Source organism: Lichenostomus cassidix, chromosome 5 (assembly GCF_008360975.1).
Source record: "Lichenostomus cassidix isolate B80296 chromosome 5, HeHo_3.0, whole genome shotgun sequence".
NCBI lineage: Eukaryota > Metazoa > Chordata > Aves > Passeriformes > Meliphagidae > Lichenostomus > Lichenostomus cassidix.
In genome coordinates, this window is record NC_139486.1 from 5320865 (window position 1) to 5343884 (window position 23020).

Consider the following 23020-nt stretch of genomic DNA (forward strand, 5'->3'; position numbering starts at 1 on the left):
GATGTCTGTGATTTGCGTTGCTGAAATGTCCTTGCAGGTAAGACCACAGGGATAATGCTGCAAATAGTCCACACAGAGCATTCAATGTAACATGTTTGTGGTTTTCTGCAAAACTCTGGGTGAAACAGAGGCAGCTTTAATCAAAAGTAGTAAAGAAGAGAGGGGTTTTTAACATCGTGCTTTGTAAGAATTTGCTTAAACTTTAGGCATATTTTTCAAAGCTGAGTCTGGGACCAGAAAAGTAGTAGAATTTGGCAATGTTTTCTGTAAGATTTCCAGTGGACTTAGAAGTTGCAAACATATGTGAAGTTGAAATGATCCTTTATTCTCATCCATAACAGAGAGGGAGGGAAGAGAAGGAATGTGTATGCCAGGTAGACATACCTTCCATTTAAACAACAGAATGTGATAATAAGGGCTGTCTGTGGGGCTTGGACACTCACTGCCTTCCCATGTGTGGGAGAGCAGATCCAAATCCCCTAAACACCATGTAAAAATCCTTGGTTTGGGAATCAGTGGAGCAATGCCTTATTTACAGCAGCCAAAGATCTGGCCCTGGACATTTTTCGGGGCTTTGAGTACTGTCTGTTCAGAGCAGTGAGCCTGCCTGCCTTAGGGCCACAAAATAAAAACTTACCCTTGTAAGGAGTAAAACTACTTATTTAAATTTCTATTTTAAACACACTGTACCGTGCAATGAGTCTTTATATTGTGCATATGTACCTGCAGAAAACATGAGGTTATAACTACGTTATCTGGAGGGAATGACACTTATTCTCAATGGGAGAAAGAAAGAAAGAGTAAAAGATAGTAAGAAGTTACTCAATATCTGGAAGACTAGAATAGATTAATCTTACTTTGTCCCAAAACACTGCTTTTATGTACATCCTCCACTCCCACTGAAGAGTGGGAAGTCTCCTATTAGAAGTACCAGACACTCCAAGAAATGTGCCACTGTAACAACACACAGTTTTCACATCAACTGTGCTGCAAAGCCATGGAGTTCAGAGCCTCAGTAACAACGAATGCAAAGAAGGAAAAATTAAAAATAAAGTAACAGGTACTGTTGTAACACCACAGTCTTTTCAGTTATGAGACATGATCACACCAACAACTGCTCTGAAAGATTCCCTAGCTTGCCTCCAAATACAGTCTGAGCTTGGCAGACCAAATGTTAATCCACCATCGACTCCTTCAGAGCCAAGTACACATTAAAATGACAGCAATACAGGGTATTTCTAATTTTCCAAACGGCTGAATGATTTCATGCAAAGCATATACAGCTACTGTCATCACCATCTTAGTTACACGGGTGAAGAAGAGGTGGGAAACAGATTGCTCATGCTGGGGCCCAGCAAACAGATAAACAAGCAGAGCGGATAGAAAAACTCTGGACTATCCGATTCCCTGCTCACGCGGAGCTCCTGGGAACGTCAGGGAAAGTTGTGCCAGGGGAACATAGAGCTCCATGTCCTGCTTGTGATAATCTCTGCTTTAAAGCGCTTGCCTCGAACACCCTGTTTGCCTGGGAGCACATGGGGACAGCCAAGTGCTGACGGGCTGCTTCTGCCTGCAGAGCGTCAGAGACTCCATACAGCTGCAAGGGCACTCCTTGCACACTTGTTCTTCCCTCTCCCTGCACTTTTCCCTGCAGCCCTGGAGACTCTGGCTCACAGCATGGACTCCAGAGCTCGCTGACAGAGCTCAGCCTCAAGGTTCCACGGAATACCTTGCAAAATACGCAATATAGTGCAAAACTACAACGAGAATGCCAATGCCGCGCTCACGGCGCATGGAAAAACCTTCATTCCCCAAAAGCTTTCCAAGGAACCAGTTAAAACCAAGACAAACACACTGGGATATGCCACCTCAATTATCTTTCCATTTTTTTTTGTCCTGAGCCTGATTTCAGAGCCCACAGAAGCTTATGGAAACATTTCCCGTTGCCTCCCAAAGGCTTTGGACCAGGGCCCTGATGGGGATGAGCACATGCTTTAGTTACTGTATATATTCACATTAGGATAAAATACAACAAAACCAAACCACGAGGATTAACAGCATGTCATTTTTTGTACATCTGAATTCTTATTATTATTTTAAAGCTTAAAAGGATGTGCTTTTCCATGCTACAAAAACCCCTCTGGAGGAAAGGTTAAGATCTGTTCCACCTGCTTCTGCTGTCCCCAGGGAGAAAGGTGTGGAGACCCATCCTCAGCCAGGCAGGGACCACGGCTGCTCTCATGAGCCCTTCAGGCAGCTGCAATTCCCACCATCAGCCCCCAGGCTGCTTATCCTGGGAGGATATATATAAATACACCCTCAACTGCACTCCTGGATGGGGACCTAGCAGCTGAATCCCTCCCACACGGGCAGTTTGGCCAATGGGGTCGTGTAAATATGGAATTCCCTTCCCTGGCCTGCCCATCCAACCCTTCCTGCTCCCCTGCCAAAGCCAAGAGCTTTCCCTCATCACAATGCCACTGCCCGTGGTCCCTCTGTGGGTTCCTCCTGTCCCGCTGACCTGGTGCAGAAGGACCCATCCTTGGCTCTCTGCACTGCCAGCAAATGTCACCCACCATGTCCAAAAGACTTAAAACTCATCTTACTCGTGCAAGCAGGGGCACCCAAGTCGGCGGGGTCTACTTGCAGAAGTAAGGCATCAGGATTTGGCCCTGAGGACGGATATTTGCAAATCAGTGTTTTGATTCCTCCTGCCACTGTGCTTTAGTAACAAAGATAAGGCCACTAGGAAGAAAGGCACGTGGAATTCTGTAAAAAATACACAAAAAAGGTTCAACTAATTCACAAATTACTAACAAAACAAACAAAAAAACCCCTGAACGCAAAGACAGAGGGGGTAGAAACAGTGACCTCCTGGGTTTGTGAGACTGGGAATTAATTTTCTAGTTTCAGTGTGATTAACATTTTACTTTTACAGTCTATTGCTTGAAAAAAAAACTACAAAAAAGTAAAACCTTGTCAGAAATAACTACGCTTACTTCCTGCTCAAACAATAAAAATAAATTAAACAGCCAGAAAACGTTTTCCTTTTCAATGCATTGTGTCTAAAGTGAAAGGGAACATAAACCATAAATAAAATCCATTGTACTAATTAAAAAAAAAAGTCTCCTTTATAAGAACTGAAACAGTATTTACATTCATACTGGATAGAAAGCTTCTGAATTGCATAATTAGAGTTTCAAATGATGCTTTTTCTGGTGCACTGACAAAATGCTAGCTGTAGCATTTAGAAACCTGTACATGATTAAAGTGAGATTTTTGGTTTGAATGCAAGTCTGCTGGAAAAAAAGCAAACATACCAGTAACAATATTACGATTTTGTTTGTTTCTTAACCTCAAACAACATAAAAGTATCTGGAGAGGTATCGTCTAGAGTTCCTTAGAAATTTCTCAATGCCCATGGACTGGAAGTAAACAGAAAAAAAATGACTGCATTGTCTCTACCATTTTGGAGTGAGATTTTTGTTTTCTATCTGGAGTTAGGAGTGTATACTTACTGTTAAGAGTATGTTGTACTATGGAGAGTCTAGTTAAATTTTCAGGGTAGTATCTGGTAGCCAAACCTGTACCTATTCCTCAGTACTTGCCCTGGCCATTTCCTTTCTCCTTTAATCTGCATAAAAGAGAATACTGCATGCAAACCAAGTGTGGCAACCTAATTCCATTGCTGGAGATTCCTCTGTACATCATTTCAGACCATCTAAATGTTCTTCTGGTTTCTTAAAATTAAAAAAAACCACCAAACAACCAACAACAACAAAAGAAAAAAAACCCCAAACACCCCATTCGGTGTTTGTTAGGGCCTCAACAGGAGACTTATCTATTAAAACAGAAAGCAAGAAAAAAAAGTTACAAGTCTTGCATAACTTCATCCATCTGAACTGTCTGCAGTTTGGCAAGTTCTTTTTTGTCCGTTTCCAGTTCTTCACATACCGTGTCAACCATATTACTCATAACATACTTAGATTTGGAATCCAGCATCATTAAATTGCCAGTTGACTTACTCTCAGAATTGGGCAAGAAATTCTCTTTGACATCGGGTACGGCTTGCAGAACTAACCTGTGCTCTCTGCCAAAATCCTGGTGCACCTGTGCAGGGGGGTGGCTGACACGATCTCCACTCGTAGAAACTATTTCTCCAAGCACGGGCTGTGCTGTGGAAATGGACAACAGATCCTGACTGGTGATGAGGGGACAGTTCTGAAGGGTTGCATAGTTAGTGTTGCTGATAGATATCACTGTAGAGGTACTGGTCACGGGTGAAGACATGGACTGGCTCTCTGAGATACCAGAGCTCAGTTCTGCAGCATTTAAAAGAGTTGGTGGTGTGAGGGAAAAATTATGTGAGGGCGTTACATTCACTAAGGAGGAGGCCAGGGACTGGAGTCCAGCGCTGGATATATTTTCAGAAGACATGTTGACGTTCAGTTGTGTGTTCTGAGTGACTGGCATCAACTGAGAAAACACCAGGCTTCTTTCCAGTCCTTCTTGCTTGACAGATCCTACTGCCTGGCCCGAATTGGGAACTGTATAAACCACTGCACTCGGAGCGAGGGGGCTGAAGAAAACCTTTCCTTGCTGCACTGTTGAAGATTCAGTTGTAAAAGTTCCTCCATCAGACGTGCTGGGATTTACTGAAACATTACCTAGGGAAAGGCAAGTAAGAGAAAGGAAAACAGAGATTACAGTTGGCAGAGAGTTGTGCAGTCCTGGTCTTTTTTATGTTTGCAGGATACACATACACTAATATTTTGTGCAACACTGAACAGCAGTTTTTTTTAACAGGTGAGAAAAAACTCGGTATAAGGAAATCAATGCTGTGAATAGAAATTGCTTCTAGAAAGTTAAAACCAAAAGGTTTCTGGTGTACTAGATTAGGTATCTTTCAGACTCTCATTAAGGGGCAAACAGTCCCCAGCCATGTGACTGAAATGAATGTGCTTTGGCCTTCACTAGCTGCCACCACTCAATTTCTAAGAATAGAAGCATGAAAAGCTATTAAAGATAGTTCAGTGACAGACTACAGCTTGTGTGTGGGAGCTGGAGACACGTCACATGAAATCCACTACTGCTGGGCAGAACCTGCCTGAGCCAACCCGCACAGAAAACATGAAAAACCGGTAATTTCTATCGGTTTAACTGCGCAGTCCTCAAGCACTCAGATCTATTCCCTTTCACCTTGCTTTATCATGTTTTTCTAAAATCCTAACCCTACCACATCCACCATGCTGAGAAAAGTCACCCAGCACTGCCTGCCCTTGCTGAAAGCCATGGCACTGCTCGTGTGATGTTGTAGTGAGCCAAAGCAAGAAGAGGTGGCCAGAGATGACCTGAAGTTGCTCTCACTGGACATGACATGGCAGTTGTCATTATGGTAATTCCTAAAATAAGAAATACTGGCTCTTGGAACTGAGTTCTACTTGGAACACCTCTCTTTCTCAAAAGCAGTTTAATTACAATTTGAAGAGACTACAGTTGGACACAGCTGAATTTTTCAGAACAGTACCGAAGATGAATTTCTCACATGGGGAATATTTCAGCTTCCTACTAATTTCAGTTAGTCAATTATGATTTTTTTTTTTTTTGGAAGATGCTATGCATATGGGTAAACTCAAAGAATAAAGCTAGGCAACTTGAAGTTACCTGACAATATTATTTACTGTGGCTTACTCAAAATAGCCTGCAGCATGCATCACTTGGAATAGGCAGCCAGCTACCCAGAACTTTTCTCTGCACCAGAGGTATGGTGGATCCCTCTCCAGTGGGGAATCAGTACTTTTAATAATGGGGGAAAATGGTCAGAGAAAAGCTTATTATGACTCTTAGGACTTTTAAACACAATAGTCCTACAATACTTCAAGGACTGAACTTTCTCACCTGTGCTGGCTGTTAGTTTATGCCTTGGAGCATGTGGATTAAGTGGCTTTAGTAATCACAGGTGGCATTCAGACTAAATGTCTTCTCTCTTTAATCTTGGTTAAACTATGTATCAACAACTTCCAGTGCCTGTGAGTGCCACATTTTTGAACCTAATAATTGTGCACCCATTTAAATTGTGGTTGTACACTGCTTCAGTGTTCCTCCCTGTGCTTCAGCAAGAATAATTCACAGCCTAATCAAGAGTAATACAAAGAAGCACATAAGCACAATTTGATTTTCATTACAGCTCCTGAAACTAGAGAGAATCATTCCAATGTAATCATTTTTATAATCAAAGATACAGTGGCCAATGAGTAACAAAGATGTTCAACTGTGCTTTTTAACTGACCTGCTTCAAAAAAGGGATCCAAAACAAGGTTTGTGCTCCCTGGGATTCTTCCTGGCCAGCTGCAAGATTCAGACTATGGTATGTTAAGACCAACTCTAAAGCAAACTTGGGGAGGAGCCTGCACACTTGGCACATGAACCTGTGATGACATATTTCCATTGAACTGAGGGCAGTTTTATCCAAATAGCCTCACATTTTGTATCTACAAGCTAGTGCTTACTTCTGTTGTTTCCCTCAAGTTTAATATTTCTTAATTATGGAACAGAAAATGTACAAGCAACTGTTTGGTCTTGTTGTGTCTACAGTAATTCAAAATGTATTTTTGCAAAATGCCTTTGTTAAGAAAACAGAAAACCAAAACAACCACCACAAGAACAACAACGGTAACAATTTCCAGCTGCCATAATTTTCATTTTTATGAACCTTCTCATTAAAAGAACTCAATGGCAAATGGGTAATATTTTGAATTACTGAAACATGTAAAATTTACAGATATTTGTGAAGACTGGTATCACAGACTTCTGTGAACAGCATGAGATGAAAGGGGTGTAAATTACCAGACCTCCTTCCCTGCTCTTAACTGTGGAGCTCAGCTCCATCTAACAGTCTGCCCACGAGCATAACCCACTAAAAAGAGAGGCAAACAGTATTATTTGATGTTCTGTGTGTGGTCATGGCTAAGAAACAATGTTTATACCTTGGAAGAAAAGTACCACAGCTTCTAAAATGCTAAGCGTGCCTGATTCCAACTTTTTCCCATACCTCTTACTGCAAGAGGCAAAGCTTTTACCTTGTGAAGCTGCCACAGAAACAGGAGGCAGCTGCAGAGAAGAAAAACCAATGCTTCCGTTCAGCAGCTGGCCATTTGTTCCTGAATTGGGGATCTGGACAATGCCATACTGGTTTATTTGGACAGGAGCAGTAAAAGTAACTACGGAGCCTCCATCCTGGGAAGCAGCAGTTTCTACGCCTTCCCTTTTCACCTCTGAGCTCGGTATCAATCCTGGGAAAGTGACGGGGATGTTGCTAGGGCTGAAGGCTGCTGTGGCATTGGGGACCGAAGCCTGAAGGAGTTTGAAGTCTTTAACATCTTCAGGCGATGATGATGACAGTATGTCAGTGATGGACACCCCGTTGCTCACAACGCTCGACGCGGTTTTGGGCGAATTTAAGGTAACAGTCTGCGAAGTGCCCACGCTGAGTCCATTGAGTATGACACCGTTGGGTCCCTGAAGAAACGAGCTACCATTGAGGAAGACAGGAGAGGTACTGGCAGGCATGAGGTTCCCATTCAACAAGACACCAGACGAGCTCAAGGCTATTTTAGTGTTTCCAAGCTGCTGCATGTAGACAGGCTCCATGTGGCCGGGAAGGCTGAGGCTGGTAACGCCATCGGATGAGCTGGAGAGTGGATGGGGAGATAAATCCTCCCGCCCCTTGCTGGATTCATCTTCTGTGCTAGGGTTGCCATCTGACTCGCTATGGGAAAAGATGGAGATGACATTGCATTACCACGGCGTGCCAGGATCTCTGCACCAAGGGGGACTCCTTGCTTTAACACAAGTACGTGAGAGCTTCCATGAATAATTTTTTCTGAGTTTCGCCTTTACAAGGCACTTTAAACGAATATTCAAGCCAAGGGAGGAGGTTTCTTAGAAAAGAGCACATCAAACCGAACACTCGCCGAGGAGAAACTTTACAGACTGGGTTATGGAGTCGTAAATAAATTCCTCCACCCCGGCGACCGAAGTGGGCTGCCCGGGCCCCCCTCCGCCGGCCCGGGGTGTCCACACGTGTGAGACCGGCCGCGGCCATTTGGCAAAGCGCTGGGAGGTGAGGCAGGGCCGGGAAGCGCCGCCGGACGCTCCGGGCTCTGCCTGCCGCCCCCGGCCCGGGGAAGGGGGAGACCCCGACCCGCGCCGCCCCGGTGCCGGCCGAGGCAGCTCCGGCAGAGCCCGGCGGCCGGGGGGAGGGACGGGGGGCGGCCTTTGTGCCTCCGCCCGGGGCTGCGCCGGGTTTTTTCGCTGACTGGTCCGCCCTCGGCTGCATTTTTCGGTCGCTCTCCCCTCCCTCCCCCCTCGCCCTTTGATGTGTCCCGCGGAGAGGGGCCGCGGCGGCACAATCGCGCCCTTGGTTGAGAAATGCCTTGGGGCCCCCTCCGCCGGCCGCTTTCCCTCCTTCTCTCCCCGCTCCCTTCCTCCCCCTCCTCCCCGCGCTTTCTGCCCCCTTCCCGTCCCTTCCCGGAGGAAGGCGGGGGGCGGGAGCGGGGAGGTCACCTCCACCTGCCCGCGCCCCCGCCGGGGAGAGCCGAGCCCGAGCCGCGGGCGGAACGGGAACGGGGCCGGGGCCGCTGGCTCTCCCGCCCCGCGGCGCGGCCGGGAGCCCCGGGATCCAGCTCCGGGAACCGGCCCCGCTCCCCCGCTGAAACCCGAGCCCGGCCCGCTCCCGAGTCAGGTTTCAAAACAGAGGGAGCGCCGGGACCCCGCGCGTCCTCCGGCCGTCAATGATTAACTCTGTCAGGCGCGACAATTGAATAAAAACAAGGAGCGGGGGGAACGAGCACCCCCGTCCCGTCCCCTCCCGGGAGTCCGACCGGCGGCTCCCCCGTGCCGGGAGCTCCCCCGGGAGCGCGGGGCGGCGGGGCCGGGAAGTTTCCCCGCGCCGCTTCGCACGCCCGGGCCGGGTGGGTGTGTTGGGAGCGAGGGAGCGGGGAGGAGGAAGGAGGGGAGGACGAGGCGCACCGAAGGTAAGCGCCATGTTTGCAAGGGAAGAAAGAGCCGGGAGAGGGAAAGGCAGGCGGGAGAGGGGGCGGGGAGGAAAAGTTTTCCCTCACCTTTTGGACTGGGTCTCGGAAGGGTTGCGGTCCCGCTGCCTGCGGTTCTTGAACCAGTTGCTGACCTGGGTGAGGGACAGCCCGGTGATCTTGGCCAGGTTGCGCTTCTCGGCGGGCGAGGGGTATCGGTTCTGCTTGTAGAGCTCCTTCAGCGCGTTGCGGGACTTCTCCTTGAAGCAGTACACCGTCTCCTCGCCGTCCCAGATGGTCCTGGGCAGGGGGTATTTCCTCCGCAACCTGTACTTGTCCACCGCCCCCAAGGGTCTGCCCCGGGCTCGCTCCGCCTCGGTGTAGCGAGCCTTGTACCAGAGCTCCTGCAGCAGCGGGTGGTTGGAGGAGTCGAAGTTGTGGCTCTCCAGGATGCTGTAGAGCTCGGCGTAGATGCCCTGGTGGAAAGCCACCAGCGCCCGGGCTTTCATCAGGCTCTCGTTGCCACGTAGCAGATCGCTCGGGGGCAAAGACCACAGGAACCTGGCCAGGCGGTCCAGGTTCCCACCTTGCTGCAGCGCCTCGCACACGCAGGCGACGTGGTCCGGGGAGAAAGCCAGGGGGGTCTGCGAGGAGGAGGAGGAGGAGGAGGAAGAAGATGAAGAGGAGGGAGAGGAGGCAGCGTGGTGATTCCTGGCCAGGAGTTCCGTATGGAGCAGTACCTGTTCCGCGGCTCCCTCCTCGCCGGCGGCGGCAGAGGCTGCGTGCTCCATGGGGAACGGGGCAGCGGCGGGAGGGGGCGGCGGCGCGGGCCCGTCGGGGGCTTCGGAGAGCATTTCCATCACATTTTCCTCCTTGATCTCTACCGCGATCACGATGTCGTCCGTGGCGGGGGAGGCAGAAGACATGTTTCGGTTTGTTTTCCTTTTTTTCTTTTCTTTTTTTTTTTTTTTGGTGAGTTTTTCTTTTCTTCCTTTTCCCCCCCCCACCCCCCCTCGTTCCCTTCTCCTCCTCTCCCCCCTTCCTATCTCTCTCCTCCTCCTGCTCTAGCCGATCAGGTTTCCCCCGGCCCCGCAGTGACCATCCGGGATCGCTGCTGTATCCCGGCCGCGCTCCGCCGCTCCCCCCGCCGCGACTCCCGCACCCGCCGCAAGACTATGTGGCCCCGCCCACCGCTGCCCCGGCCGCGCCCGCCCATTGGCCGCGCCGCGCCGGGAGGGGCGGGGCTACAGCGTCTCCATGGCAACCGTCAATCAAGCGGCCGCGCCGCTCTCTCCGCTGCCCCCCTCCCCACCTCCACCTGGAGCCCCCGGGAAGCGGCGGCTGCCGTTCACCTGCGGCTGTGCCCGGGACGGGAAGGGTTAAACCGCTCCCGGTGCTGCCCTGACCGGGGGTGAGGTGTCCGGGTCGGGATGGCTGTGGGCTGAGGGAGCTCCGCTGTGTCCAGTGCTGGGCCCCTCGCTTCAAGAGTGTCATTGAAGTGCTGGAGCGAGTCCAGGGAAGGGTAGCGGAGCTGGGGAAGGGTCTGGAGCGCAAGACCTGAGGAGGGGCTGAGGGAGATGGGAGCGTTTCGCCTGGAGAAAAGGAGACTCAGGGGTGACTTTATCACTGTGCAACTCCCTGGAAGGAGGCTGTAGCCAGGTCGGGCTCTGCTCCCGGGCTACCAGCGACAGGATGAGAGATCACAGCCTTAAGCTGCGCCAGTGAAGCTTTAGGTTGGACATCAGGAGGAATGTCTTCACAGCAAGGATGATTAAACACTGGGATGGGCTGTCCAGGGAGGAGATGAAGTTACCATCCCTGGAAGTGTTTAAGGAAAGACTGGACGTGGCACTCAGTGCCATGGTCCGGTTGACAAGGTGGTCTTTTCCAAAGTAATTGACTCTGTGTTTCCTGTTGTTTAATCACGGGCAAGCGTCCCCCCTCTCCCCCTATTACCACCGGGGCTCTGGGGCCGGCCAGCCCCCAGCCCCACCGGGGCAGGCGCTGCTTCCCGGCTCGCTGCCGCTCGGGCCGGCGGTGCGGGCGGTGTCGGGCCGGGCCGGGCTCGGAACGCTTGGGGCGGCGCTGGGCGGCGGCGGGGCCGTTTGGCGGCGGCACCGGAAGGCGGAAGGCGCGGCGGGCGGAGGGAGGGAGCGGCAGCGGCCATGGACGACCTGGGCTGCCCGCGGTGCAAGACCACCAAGTACCGCAACCCCTCGCTGAAGCTGATGGTGAACGTCTGCGGGCACACGCTGTGAGTGGCGCCGGGCCGCGGGGGGAGAGGCGCGGTGCGGAGTCCCGGCTGCTCGGCGGGGCCTGGGGAAGGGTCTGTCCCGGCCGCTCCGGGGCCATCCCGGCTCCGCCAGACCCCAGCGGCGCTCGCCAGGCGGCTCGGGCCGTTCGTGCCGTTCGCCGTTTGCTCCCCGGAGGGTCCGTGCCAGCCCGGGCTGCTCTGGTGCGGGTTTGACTGCTGCCCTCGGGGGTTTCTCTGCGGTGGAATCCCCGTGGGGAAGCGGGGAGGAACCCACGGGACACGGCGTGGGGTAGGGACAAGCTCCTGTCCCGCAGGGCTGCGGGGCTTCGCAGGGAACTCCGGGAAAAATGCATTTCCCATTGAGTTAACCATTTCTTGTTTGTGTTTAATGCTGTGCTCAAGTAGTAAAGATGGAAAAAAAGGTGTTTTGTTGTATGCTTTTAATGTGTTAATTCTGCTGAATGAAGAATACTTTGCTGAAGGTTTGATGCTGGTTTAAATGTTGGAAAATCCGAAAATCCTCTCGCAAACCTGTGCTGATGGTAGTCTTAACTCATTCGGATTTTTTTCTTTTTTTCCCCAAGAACAGTCATGACTTTTCTTTTTTTTTTTTTTTTTTTTTTCTTTTTCCCCAAAACTCAACCCTTAGGTAGTTCCCAGCACGGGCTCTTGCTGATTTAAGTGACAAATAGTCTGAACTCATTCTCTTTCAGATCTGGATATCATTCGTGGTTAGTGTGGAAGTTTAAAAGGCTGTACTTTCAATTCTTTCTGGACGTACACCACAGAAGCCTCATACTGCAGTAGCAGCCCTTTCTGTATTTTTTATAATTATTATTGTTTGTTTGGGGTTTTTGCATCTTTTCATCTTCCCTGTAATGTGTATATTTTTAAACAACATGTCAGTTTTTGCTTGCCTTGGTACAGTATTGTAAGTGGACAGAATGAGGGAAATGAATTACAAGAGAAGATTTATCTTATTGTATTAGGAAAAAAGTGTTCCTTCTTATTCTGCTCCCTGCTCCTGCTCTCTGTGGTCACACAAGCACTTTTTTTGCCATGAAGGTGTAGGAGAGGTGGTCTCAGGAGTGTCCCTTTGATGACAGCAGTGCTGTCTGTCCAAGGGCAGCGTTAGCTGGAGTTCAAAAGGCAACAGCCCCGTTTAGGCAAAGCTGTGCAGGTTTGAAATGATGGCTCGATCTTGTATTCAGCCAAGATCAAAGGGCTTGATCAAAGTGGTCCTGATGTGCTTTCAGGCTCCTCCAGAGCCGCTTCCAGCAGAGGACAGCATGTCTCAGTTTGCTCTCCTGTTTTGGTTCTTAGTTGTTTTGGGGCTTTTTTTAATAGCTGAGCTTTGCCTGAGAAAATGAATGGTGTTTTGTGCTTTACTGGGTGCAGTTGCTGACACCATGTTTGGGGTTGATGTTCTTGTCTTGCCTCTCGTACCTGCACAAGGACTGCCTCTGCTTCCCCCACCTCTTCTTGTTTACATCTCTGTTGCAGAGTAGAATCTCTGGATTTCCTTGTTTTTGTTGTAATTAAGGACTCTCATCTCCATGTGGTTCAAGTGTGTCACTTTTCCTCTGTATTTCCCCTCCAAGAACTCTTTCAGGGTTCTGTGTTTATTATTGTTTCCATACAGTGTTACAAAGCTTTCACGAGGAAGTTGTTTCTTAGTAATGGTTAATAAATTCTCATAATAACTCATCTAGAAGCTGGAAGCTTACATGACGCACCTGTGAATAAAGGGAGATAATTGACATTTGTTCTCTCATAAATTCACCATGTTTCAGTCACAAGGAAGGAATGTTTAATTAGCTCCCAAAGCAAATGAGCTTAACATAAGTTTCTGGTGGAAATTTATCCTTAGGCAATCTATTCTGTTATTTTGCAGTTCTTACCGTTGAAAGTACTATTCCTAATGTCCAATTTGAATTTATTTGCTATAATTGAAGCATTTAAGAACTCTACCATGAATTTTATACACTTGTGAGCTCTTTATTACTTCTCTTCTGGAGGAATCTGCTGAATATTTTGAGGGCTTTCTCTTTGGTGTTTATCACTCTAAAGAAATCCCGTTGCTTCAGTCTCCTCTCATCACTGATTTTTTTTTTCATTTTTAATTACAATAGGGGACTATTCTCACTGTTTTTCTTCAGGCCTTTTCCACTTGGTTTGCATTTTATTGGAGCTGGACGTGGTGTTCCATCTGAGTCCTTATTACAACAGCCAGAGTCAAAATTCTTTCATGTTCTTTTCATACCTGCATTTCATACAGGCAGGATGATGAGTCTTCATGTATTTTTTTTTTTGCAGTGATACCTTTGGTGTATGTTGAGCACAAGCCCCAGATTCTTTAGCGCATTACCACTCAGCATATCTGTGGGCAGAACAGAATTTAACCTTGCCTTCCATGTTGTGTTTGGCTGATTATTATTACCTTTTGCTCTGTTAAGCAACATATTATTTCAGGTGACTTTTGCACTGATTTTGGATTCTGAGTCCCTCCATCCAAGCTTGTGAAACTGTCCCAGATTATTCTCTGTTAACATCCCAATATTTTCTGATGTGTAGTTTGTGGACAATGTTGTCAGGGAGATGCTGGAAATTGTTACTTGTGACCATAAGAAATAAAACTGAGGCAGAGCAAAATAGGGAATTACCTGCAGTAACTTGATTGCTAAATAATCCTCTTCCCCTGGTTACTTTGTGTAACAGTGGAGAATGCAAAAAGGTTAGAGCCATGTGAATGGGCTTCTGACCAAGTTTGTCTCTGACTGAAATAATGATAGCATATCTCTGACTACTTCAGTATGTTCTGCTTTTGTTTAGATGATGTGACTGTCAATTTGAGTGTCAAAAATCCAGTTAAACCAAAACTATATTGCCTGTAGTTGCTGTTTTGCTATCTACATTGTTACTGTGTCATTGGAGGGAATTATATTTCTTTGATACAATTTGTTCCTAAGAAATTGTGTGTTGAATCCCAACTGTTTTGTTATCTGAAATATGCAGGAGAAAGGTTGTTTCTTAGATTATTTTGGCATCTTCCCAGGATCTGATGCTAAGCCTGACTCTGCTCTGTATTTCCCTACATATTTATCTCCTGCTCATTAGAGGCAGGTGCTTTAGCTCTTCTTTAGGTTGTCGGAACTTAATGCAGAGAGCAGAGATGATCCTTGATAAAACCGCTTTTGTCAGTTTCCAAGGGGTAAATATTCCATCTACCAGATTTGAAAACCTTGAAGTACTCCTAATGCTGTAACCCCTGGATGTAGTCCACAGGTTTATGGACTACACGTCCATCGGTTTATGGAAGCTCATTAAGCTGTCTGCAGAAGCACATTGCCTTTATCGTGCGTTTTGTTTGAAGTGTGCCGATAAATCTGCATGGAAAATTCAGAGCCGTGGCTTTGCTGGCTCGGGAGGTTTGGAGCAGTTGCAGTAATGTGTTTCCCAGCTCTAGCCTGGGCTCCTGCTCCTTCTGCTGTGCTATGAGTTACATTAGCCAGCTAATCCATCTTACTGAGTGGAGATTGAGGCAGAAAATGCCCCAAGTGCTTTGGCATCATCTGTTAGAGATTTTCCCTCTCATTGAATAGTGGGTTAATGTGCTCCTGCTTCAACTGTGCTTTCTTGCATTGCAGGCATTCTGAAGGAATATTTTCATGTTACTTCAGTGTTGCCTCCTGGGAGTTTTTTTCCTAAAGCTTTGACCTGTCCTATTCTGTCACCCTGTGCTACTTACTTAATTAAGTGACCTCCAGTGATGTGATTTGCACCTGTGCAAAATACCTTGAATTTTAAAATATTGTCCTTAGCTGAGGTGATTTATCAGTAAGCTTCAGATCTTTCTTTCATCTGGTTTTCAGAAAGCTTGTGGTTTTACCACAAGTTCATTTCCTTCATTTTGTGACTGTTTTCCCTTCTGAAGAACTGTGAGAGTTATCTTCTTACACCTTCTGTCAGCCAGGTTGTTTCCACTTCCATGTTCTTAGGCAGTTCTTCCCTTCTCATTAGAATGAAATTAGAAGAGCCATTCCTTTTATCATGGTTTATGTATCCCCTTTTTTTTTTCTTCTCACCTCTTATGTATATTAAAAAAAAGTAAATCTCAGATTGTCTGAGACTATCTGTTGTTGGGCAACAGGTGTCCCGTTTTTTCTTTCTTTTTTGATGGGTGCCTGCAGTGAAAGTTCCTCTTGCTATGAAATCCTGTGGTTTGGAGGTTTGGCCGTTCATTTTTCTCCTCTTCCTCACTTCATTAATTTAAATTTCATCTGAGGTAGATGCTCTGTGTGAGTGCCTGTGTTGGCCTCTTATGTCTTTCTTATCATGAGTTTGACCCGGCCATCAGATTGGCTCTGGGTTTTGGCAGAAACATGCAGGTAGCATTTCTCCTCCCTCATCCTTTGTGTCTCTTCCTGTGTCAGTAGGCTTGACCCTGTGGTGGAAAACTCTCAGTGGCTTTCTCCTAGTGCTGCATGTGTGTCATGGTCAGTCCTGCCATGGTCAGTGGGGTCTGGAATGTGCTCCTGGCAGAGTGGGATCAGAGTGCTGATAAGCACAGCAGTGCTGCGGTGGAGATAAGGAATAGGCAGGTGGCTGCAAGAGGGTGAAATTGGACATTTGGTCTTTTGTAAACAGCCTTCAAGCTGGGACTCTGTTGCAGTTTATTCCACTAGAACCTTGCCAAGCCTTACAATTGTGGGAATGGTTTTTTGGGGGGGTTATTTCTTTGTTTGTTTTCTTTGGTTATTGCTTCTTGACCAATATTGCCAAAAGTGTAATACCATGTGTTTTTGGCATCAGAATAATGTTAAATAAGCCTTTTCCACTATAAATCTTCCCTGTCACTGGAAGGGAGGATGATAAATTAGCAGTTAAAAGTTGTTCTAGGAAGGGACTTAGTAAGAAAATGCTTAGTTCAAGAATAATGAATATCCTTTAAATTTATTTTCTTAAGTATAACAGAGGTTTGAGGCATCAGATACTTGGCTTTAAGAAACTTTTGTGCAGGGAAAGGTGTGTCTAATTATGGAGCAATGCTTGATTAAAGTCCCATAATGCATTAGTTTCTAAGGTGCACTGATAGCTTTGCTTTCTTTTGGAAGTTCACTCAAGAATTTCATTCAAAATCCGTTGTGCATGCATGACAATTTTTGGTTATTCAGACGATTCCTAGAGTCTTTTCTAAGCATGCAGATGCTGGGTGCATGCTTGCCAATGGAGTTGTAATCCACCTGGCTTCACTTGAGACCATGAATTATCTTTTACTCTGCCTGCTTGGATTTCATGGCCTGTGTTGAGTTTTAGGAGGCAGGTGAAGCATATCCCACTGATTTACTTACATAAAGAGGAAAGGAAATGCATCCTCCCAAACCTGCATTAAAAGAACGTTAAGGTTGTTACTGCAAACAGGAGTGGGTAAAGAGATTTATTCTTGGCTGTAAACTTGGACCATATGGTCTCCAACAAGGAGATACAAAAATGTAAGGTAAAAAAGGTGGTTAATTGGGACTGCTGGTTCACCTTTGTTATCCCACTGCCTTTTATAGGGAACAGGAAGGAAACTGGTATGTAAAGCTGTTGTTTAGGAGTTTGTTTAGGTCTTGGTACTCCAGCTACCTGTGACCCATCCTGGCCCTTAGAGAGAGAGAAAATGTGGGTGTCTGTAGACCAGCGAAAGCAAAGAAACCCCTTTTCTTCCCCAGTGTCATGCCAGCTGTTGTGCTGTCTCGGCAAAGTGTCTTTTCCAAGCTTGACATCTCTGGGAGACAAGAGCACAGGGACCAGGGCAGCCTCCAGAGAAAACTGGGAAGCTTAATTTCAGCTGCTGCCAGTGTGGTGTTTTTGAGTTTGTTCACATACTGCCACAATCTTAGATGATAGTCAGTGAACTTGCTCTGTTATGAAGCTTTTTTGGTCTCTTTCCCATCTGCAAGAGACTTACAGAAAGGTGTCTGGGCTCCTTATTAAAATGTAATTTTTTTCTCTCCTATGCCCAGAGGGAGATGTATTTATTTCTCATTTAATTTGTTAATAAGGCTTCAAAACGAAGACAGTGTAAAAAAGCTCACTGTCTCCAGGCCCAGCTTTGTGTTGCTCAGGGGAGACATCAATTCACCAAGTTGTGTAGTGGGGATTCTCTAATCTGCCTTGCACCCTGTTAGGGCTGTTCCAGGGATTCATTAGGGGGGAAGTGCATCCTTGGAGAGTTCTAATTGCAATGTTAACTGCTGCGAAGATGAAGAAACATTATTTGTGTATTTATTTTAATGTCAGAAGCTTTTGGAGTTTTATGGCTGTCAAATTCTCTGGGAGGTGGAAGTAGGAACATCCCTGGTGAATTCAGGGGAATGGGGTCTCATGCCAGTGCGTGGGGCTGGAGTTGTTGGAAGAAAGTTTGGAATCTTCTTGTTTAAACCCCTTCCAAGTGAAAGGGTGGCTTGGCTTCCTGCTGCATTCTTCTCTGCAGTGTGGTTCAAGAAAATGCCTTTCTTCTAGGATGAGGGGGGGGAAACCCTGGAGACTGTGGAAAATAACATAAAACTGTCTTTCAGCCAAGTGAGTTTGAGTGAAGAAGTTTAAACTGGAGGTAGGCAGTGAAGATCTGTCAGACGCTTTTAACTTGAGCGTGTGGGAATTAGAGAGGCTCATATATGCATTTGAATTTTATTTGGCAAGCTTTTTTTCTAAAGAAAATACCTTGAATGCAAGATATACAAGGACAATGATTCAGGGCTGTCATTTGTAAACATAAAGGTTGGCTGTGATACATATGATTTTTAGGCCAAAAAAACTGGTGTGTGGGCTTTGGAGTGCAAACAGTAGAGGTGTGCTGGTTCTGCCATGGAAGTGTAGATTAAGGATTTGTGAACAACCAGCAGGGACAAGGAAAAGAGCCACCAGACTGATACTTACTGGACCCTTGCAGGAGCTGATCTAGTTTCCTAACCTAGCAGAAAATGAGCTTTTTTGGTCAGTTAATGCTGTTTGTACAGAACTAGCAAGTTGAAGTGGCTTGTGAATGGTTGGTCAGACATCAGAGGTGGGGCAAGGGCATCTGTAGGAATCTCCATTTACAAATAAGGTAGGAATTGGGTGGAAGGAAGAACCTTTTATGGCACAATGTTAATTTAGCTTTTTTCTTCATTTTGTGAGGCTGCATGCTTTAAAAGTTGGTTTATCTGGGAGAGCAAGTGTTCTGTCTCTTTGGCTTGTTTTTTTCTTTTTTTCCCTGTTATTACCATATCACACCTCAAATTAGATTCCTGGGTAGTAGATCCTTACTTGTATGAAAAGTGTGAATAATCTTGGTGGATTAAAGAAGATTAGAACTACATACAGTTGAAAATCTCAACCAGAACAGGGACTTGGTGTGGTCCTGAAAATGCCTACTTTGCTCTGGGGAGATAAGTATTGAAAGCTGTATAATATATTTCATTCCTAACAATTTCCACCTCAGAGAGAATTCTCTTGGTTTTTTCTGTGTGACTTGGGAGACACATCAGGGAGGTTTTTACTCATTTTGTCAGATCTGCTATGAGAAGTTGACTGGTGCTTGATTGAAATAGTTGCACAATTAAAGCTTGTCTGCTTCCTCAAGGGAAGAAGCAAAATTATTATTTTTTATTGTTAAGTGGGATGTATTCCCTCAGAAGGAAAGCTTTTTCCTGACTTCTTCGGGAATAAAAATCTAGGTCATCTTTCTTCTTTGTCTTTTTGGAGTTATTCCTGGTTTTATTAATTGGGATTAGATGCTCTTTGGATCATGTTCCATCCCATTAGTCTTCCAAAGTCTCTACAAGTTAGTCATGGGAGGTGATTAAATCGTTGCTGAAATACCCAAGAGGTTATTTCCTTCTGCCATCCAGTTTTGACAGCGAATATTTGCTTTTACATTTGGCTCTGAGTCATGGTCTTAATACTTCTGATGAAGTGGTGTTAATGCCTCAGTTTAATTCTTTTGTTTTAAAACTGGCATATTTGGAAAATCTTCTCTTTTCTTTGTTGAGCTATCAATTGGCATGTCTGCTTGGTAATACTTCTAGTCTGCTTAGCTAAGCTCACAGAGCTCTACTCTTCATTCCCTGTAAGTACTTTTTGGAAATTTAGGTTATGATTCTGCTCCTTGTGACCTTGGCAAAAGGAAAGCTGTTGTTTATATCCTCCAGTCAGTAAATGGAAAAGTAAATTCTTTTTCCTTGGTTCTGAAAATTCAGTCTGCTTAAATCTGCAGCCTGGATTGGAGCCTTTACAAGAACATGTAGTGACAGGACAGGGGGGAATGGCTTCACACTGAAAGAGAGCAGGTTTAGGTGAGTTATTAGAAAAAAATTCTTTACTGTGGTGGTGGTGAGGCTCTGGCACAGGTTTCCCAGAGAAGTTGTGGCTGCCCCATCCCTGGGAGTGTTCAAAGCCAGGCTGGATGGAGCTCTGTGCAGTCTGTTCTAGTGGAAGGTATCCCTGCCCATGGCTGGAGACTGGAAGGTCCCTTCCAACCCAAACCATTCCGTGATTCTGTGGTCCTGGAAATGGATTTGGGTGCCTAGCTTGAGGAGGCTTCCAACCTCTTGGCCTCTTTTGGGTTGAGTAAATGCTTATCCTGTTAGGGTTGAATGTGGAAATGGTCTGACAAGGTGTGGTAAATCTCTGTAGTGAAAACCAGTGCTTCTCAAAAAGAAGGCAGACACAAGAGTTATTTAAACACTTTCATATTAGGCAGGTTTTTCTTTTCTCTTTCTTTTAATTGCATCTACTTAATTTTAATTGAAGCCAATAATTCTGCGGGTTTGTGAGGAAAAATGACAATAGACTTGCTTCTGTGTGGTTGCATTATCTGTCAGATGTTAATAAGCCATATACATAAGTTTAATATTTATGAAATTAAGCAAATAGATTCCTGAATCATTTTAGAAAGCATATATGTCTTGGTAACTGTAAATTCATAGCAGGGCAGATCCAAAAGTGCCTTCTTGGAGTACTCAGAATTTCCATTTGTGTGAATACTCTTTGTGTGGGGCTTTGGTTGGTTGTTCCTCCCCCCTGGACAACTGAAGGAGATGTTTGAAGAAAAGCCAAGTTAACATTTTGGAAGTTGAATTGAGTACTCTGTTCACATTTGGTTAAGAAATAAGGAAAAAAATTTCCTTACAGTAACAGACCATGGGACAGGCACCGTGCTGAGCTAGCACTGGGGACACTTAAGTTTCATGTTGCTGGTTCCCTCTTTGGTTTGATGATGTGCAGGAAAGAGTGGATGTTTCCTCAGTGAAAGGCCACTTTGGCTGTAATAAAAGTCACAAGTAGTAGTCCTAACAGTGAACTGAATTTTGTAATGACATTTACCTGGTTTCTCTTTTCTAAAAAATATTTTGCAAGAATTAATTTTGACAAGACCAGATCTGAGAAAAGAACTTGCTGTGAACTGCTGCTATGTATGACAGCAGTAAACTTTCTCATAGCTAAGAGTATTTTTGATGCTCTGAAAATAACATTAAGTTGTTGTTTTGAATATAACCTGTGTGGGGAGAAAATGTATTAGGAAATTCTTGCAGGTTTTTTTGGTGTGGAATGTGGGTGAGCTCAGATCACTGAGAACAAGATGCCTCTGCCACATAGGAACAATGAGGAAGTCATCTGGTCTGATAAATATTTTGGCTTCAAATTGAGAAACGAGGTGGTGATTTTTGCTGCACCCACACAGTCCTGCCTCAAAGACTGGCACTAAGGTTAGATTGTGTCTAAGCATTTGCAGAATCCAGGGCTTAACATGAGCATGGCAATTGCTTTAATGTTACAGAGAAGATAAGTGGCTCTGCTGAGAGTTAGGAAATAGTGGGATGGAACTGAGTGGGGAAAAAAGGTATTTCATTGGTTTTAATTTAAGAAGGAGTGTTGAGGTGAAAGTTCCCAAGAATGTTGTGCTCTTCAGTTTTTTATTAGTTCCAAGAAGTGTGGCCAGACTGGCAGTCTCTCTGCCAGGGTGGCAGAGGAGGACTGATGTTCCTAGACAGCAAAAGGCAAGGGAGTGGTTTGGCCAATGTTGACACCTTCAGACTGCTGAACTGGAATGGGAAGTGTTGGGTCTAACTGGGCAGGAAAGTCTGGCACTGGGATTAGCTGTATTGCAAGAGCTGCCTTCAGAGCCTGGGTGAAGGAGGCAGATCTCTGTTCCCAGACAAGTACAGGCAGACAAATGTTTAACTTCTTTGTCATCCTTACTTGGAGGGTGTCACGTGTTTATCTGTAAAAAAAATGATATCTTTGTGGGGATTAGGAGTTGAACAATTTGTAGGTGCAACTAGCGACTGGTTAATCTTCACTGTGAGTATGTGACTAGCCCTGTGTAAACAGAAGAGTTCAGATTATTCTGGGAGTAGTGTCTGTAGGCTTTAAAAGACTGAAAAAATAGTCCTTACACACCCTGGACGGCGTCAGGAAAGACTGTCAGTGGCAATTGTGTAGCTTGATAAGCTTGTGACTGATGGGCTGTGAACTGGAGGTGGGAGGCTGCCTTTAAATCCCCAAAATCCCTTGTTCTAGGAAAAAAAAATGGAAAGTTATCTTTAGTTTTGGGATATGCTTGTGTTCTGTAAAGGGAAAGAGGGAGGTTAACTGGGCTGAGGACAATGCCAGGGTGATGTGATGTTGCTGAACATTGTCAGCTGAGCACGCTTGGAGGAATTAAAAAGCTGGAGAGATACTTGTCTGTTGAGCTTAGTCTAGAATTGCTGTATTTCTTTTAATTTTTTTTTCTACTCTTGCAACGAAATTTTGCAAAACACATTTTGATTTCTATTCTCTCTGTTTGTGCTAAGGTAATACAGGAGCTGTGTCCAGAATTAGCTGCCTTCACATGGGAAGGAAGGATCTCAAAGATGAATGAGTGATAGAAGCTAGGGAATTCAAATTACATGGGGTCTGTGTGGGAACCTTTGCTGCCAGCTGCCAGATTTTGAAGGGGAGTCTTCTCTTCTGCAAAGAATGTGTGAATGGGGAACACCTTGTGGTTTTGGGGAAACTGAAATGCTGTAGTGGTTCAAAGGTTAGGCTAACTCCCAGTCTTACTGTAGGGCAGTAAAGGAAGCTGCAGAGATCATGAGGGAGACTTGCTTGGAGAAAGGGACATGACTACATGAGAAGTTGAGAGAAGGAGTGATGACTGGGCTAGGGAAGGGTTTAGGACACTCTCAGAAGACTGAGGGAAAACAGAAGCTATAGAACCATGTAGGAAGATGTGAGGTTCTTGGGAATGAAGGCATGGGGAGATGGTGGCTGTGGGAAGGTCAGAAGTGAGGACAGTGAGTGTGTGTGTGCTTGGATGTTGTGGTGAAGGGCTGTAGGTGTCTAAATGGACATCAGCCAAGCCTAGATCCAAAAGTCTTGACCAGAAGAAGGAAGGGTGCAGAAGAGCACTCAGCTCTTGTGTTCCCTTCCTGGGCTGGAGCATTACCCAGGTGTTTGAGGTTTTTTTTACAGAGTCCTAGGGTGGAGTTGGCCAAGTTCCTGGAGTGCAGTGTTTTGCAGAGGCTCTGCTGTGCCCATGGGATGCCCCTCTGGAAATGCAGGCTGTGTGCAACTTCTCCCTGGGAGCTGGGCTTTGAGCAGAGGAAATCCTCTAGAGTGCTAATGCTAATCACTCTCAAATCAGGAATGTGAAATTTGGGCATGCTTCAAGCATTAATTATAGTGGCTTAATTTCCTTATCTGGTAATGTGGGGATAATGCT

General features: G+C 46.0%; 2 protein-coding genes across 3 annotated transcripts in view; one reads left to right on the forward strand and one right to left on the reverse strand.

Moving 5' to 3' along the window:
* Positions 1 to 1993: 1993 nt before the first annotated feature.
* SIX4 (SIX homeobox 4) lies at positions 1994 to 10186 on the reverse strand. 2 transcript variants are annotated; one of them, XM_085061112.1, is made up of 4 exons: positions 9773 to 10186; positions 9123 to 9676; positions 7080 to 7768; positions 1994 to 4667 (listed from the first exon to the last, which is right to left on the reverse strand). In XM_085061112.1, the coding sequence occupies exons 1-4, from the start codon at positions 9956 to 9958 to the stop codon at positions 3871 to 3873; spliced, it is 2226 nt and encodes a 741-aa protein (XP_084917238.1). In that variant the 5' UTR covers positions 9959 to 10186; the 3' UTR covers positions 1994 to 3870. The 2 variants fall into 2 exon arrangements, with proteins under 2 accessions (XP_084917238.1, XP_084917237.1); XM_085061111.1 differs by having other exon boundaries at positions 9123 to 10186.
* Positions 10187 to 11155: 969 nt separating this feature from the next.
* Positions 11156 to 23020, forward strand: part of MNAT1 (MNAT1 component of CDK activating kinase) — a 116075-nt gene continuing 104210 nt past the window's right edge. The window contains exon 1 of the mRNA XM_085061119.1: positions 11156 to 11286. Within this exon, the coding sequence (XP_084917245.1) occupies positions 11198 to 11286 (89 nt within the window). The 5' untranslated portion in view covers positions 11156 to 11197. The remainder of the gene's footprint in view (positions 11287 to 23020) is intronic.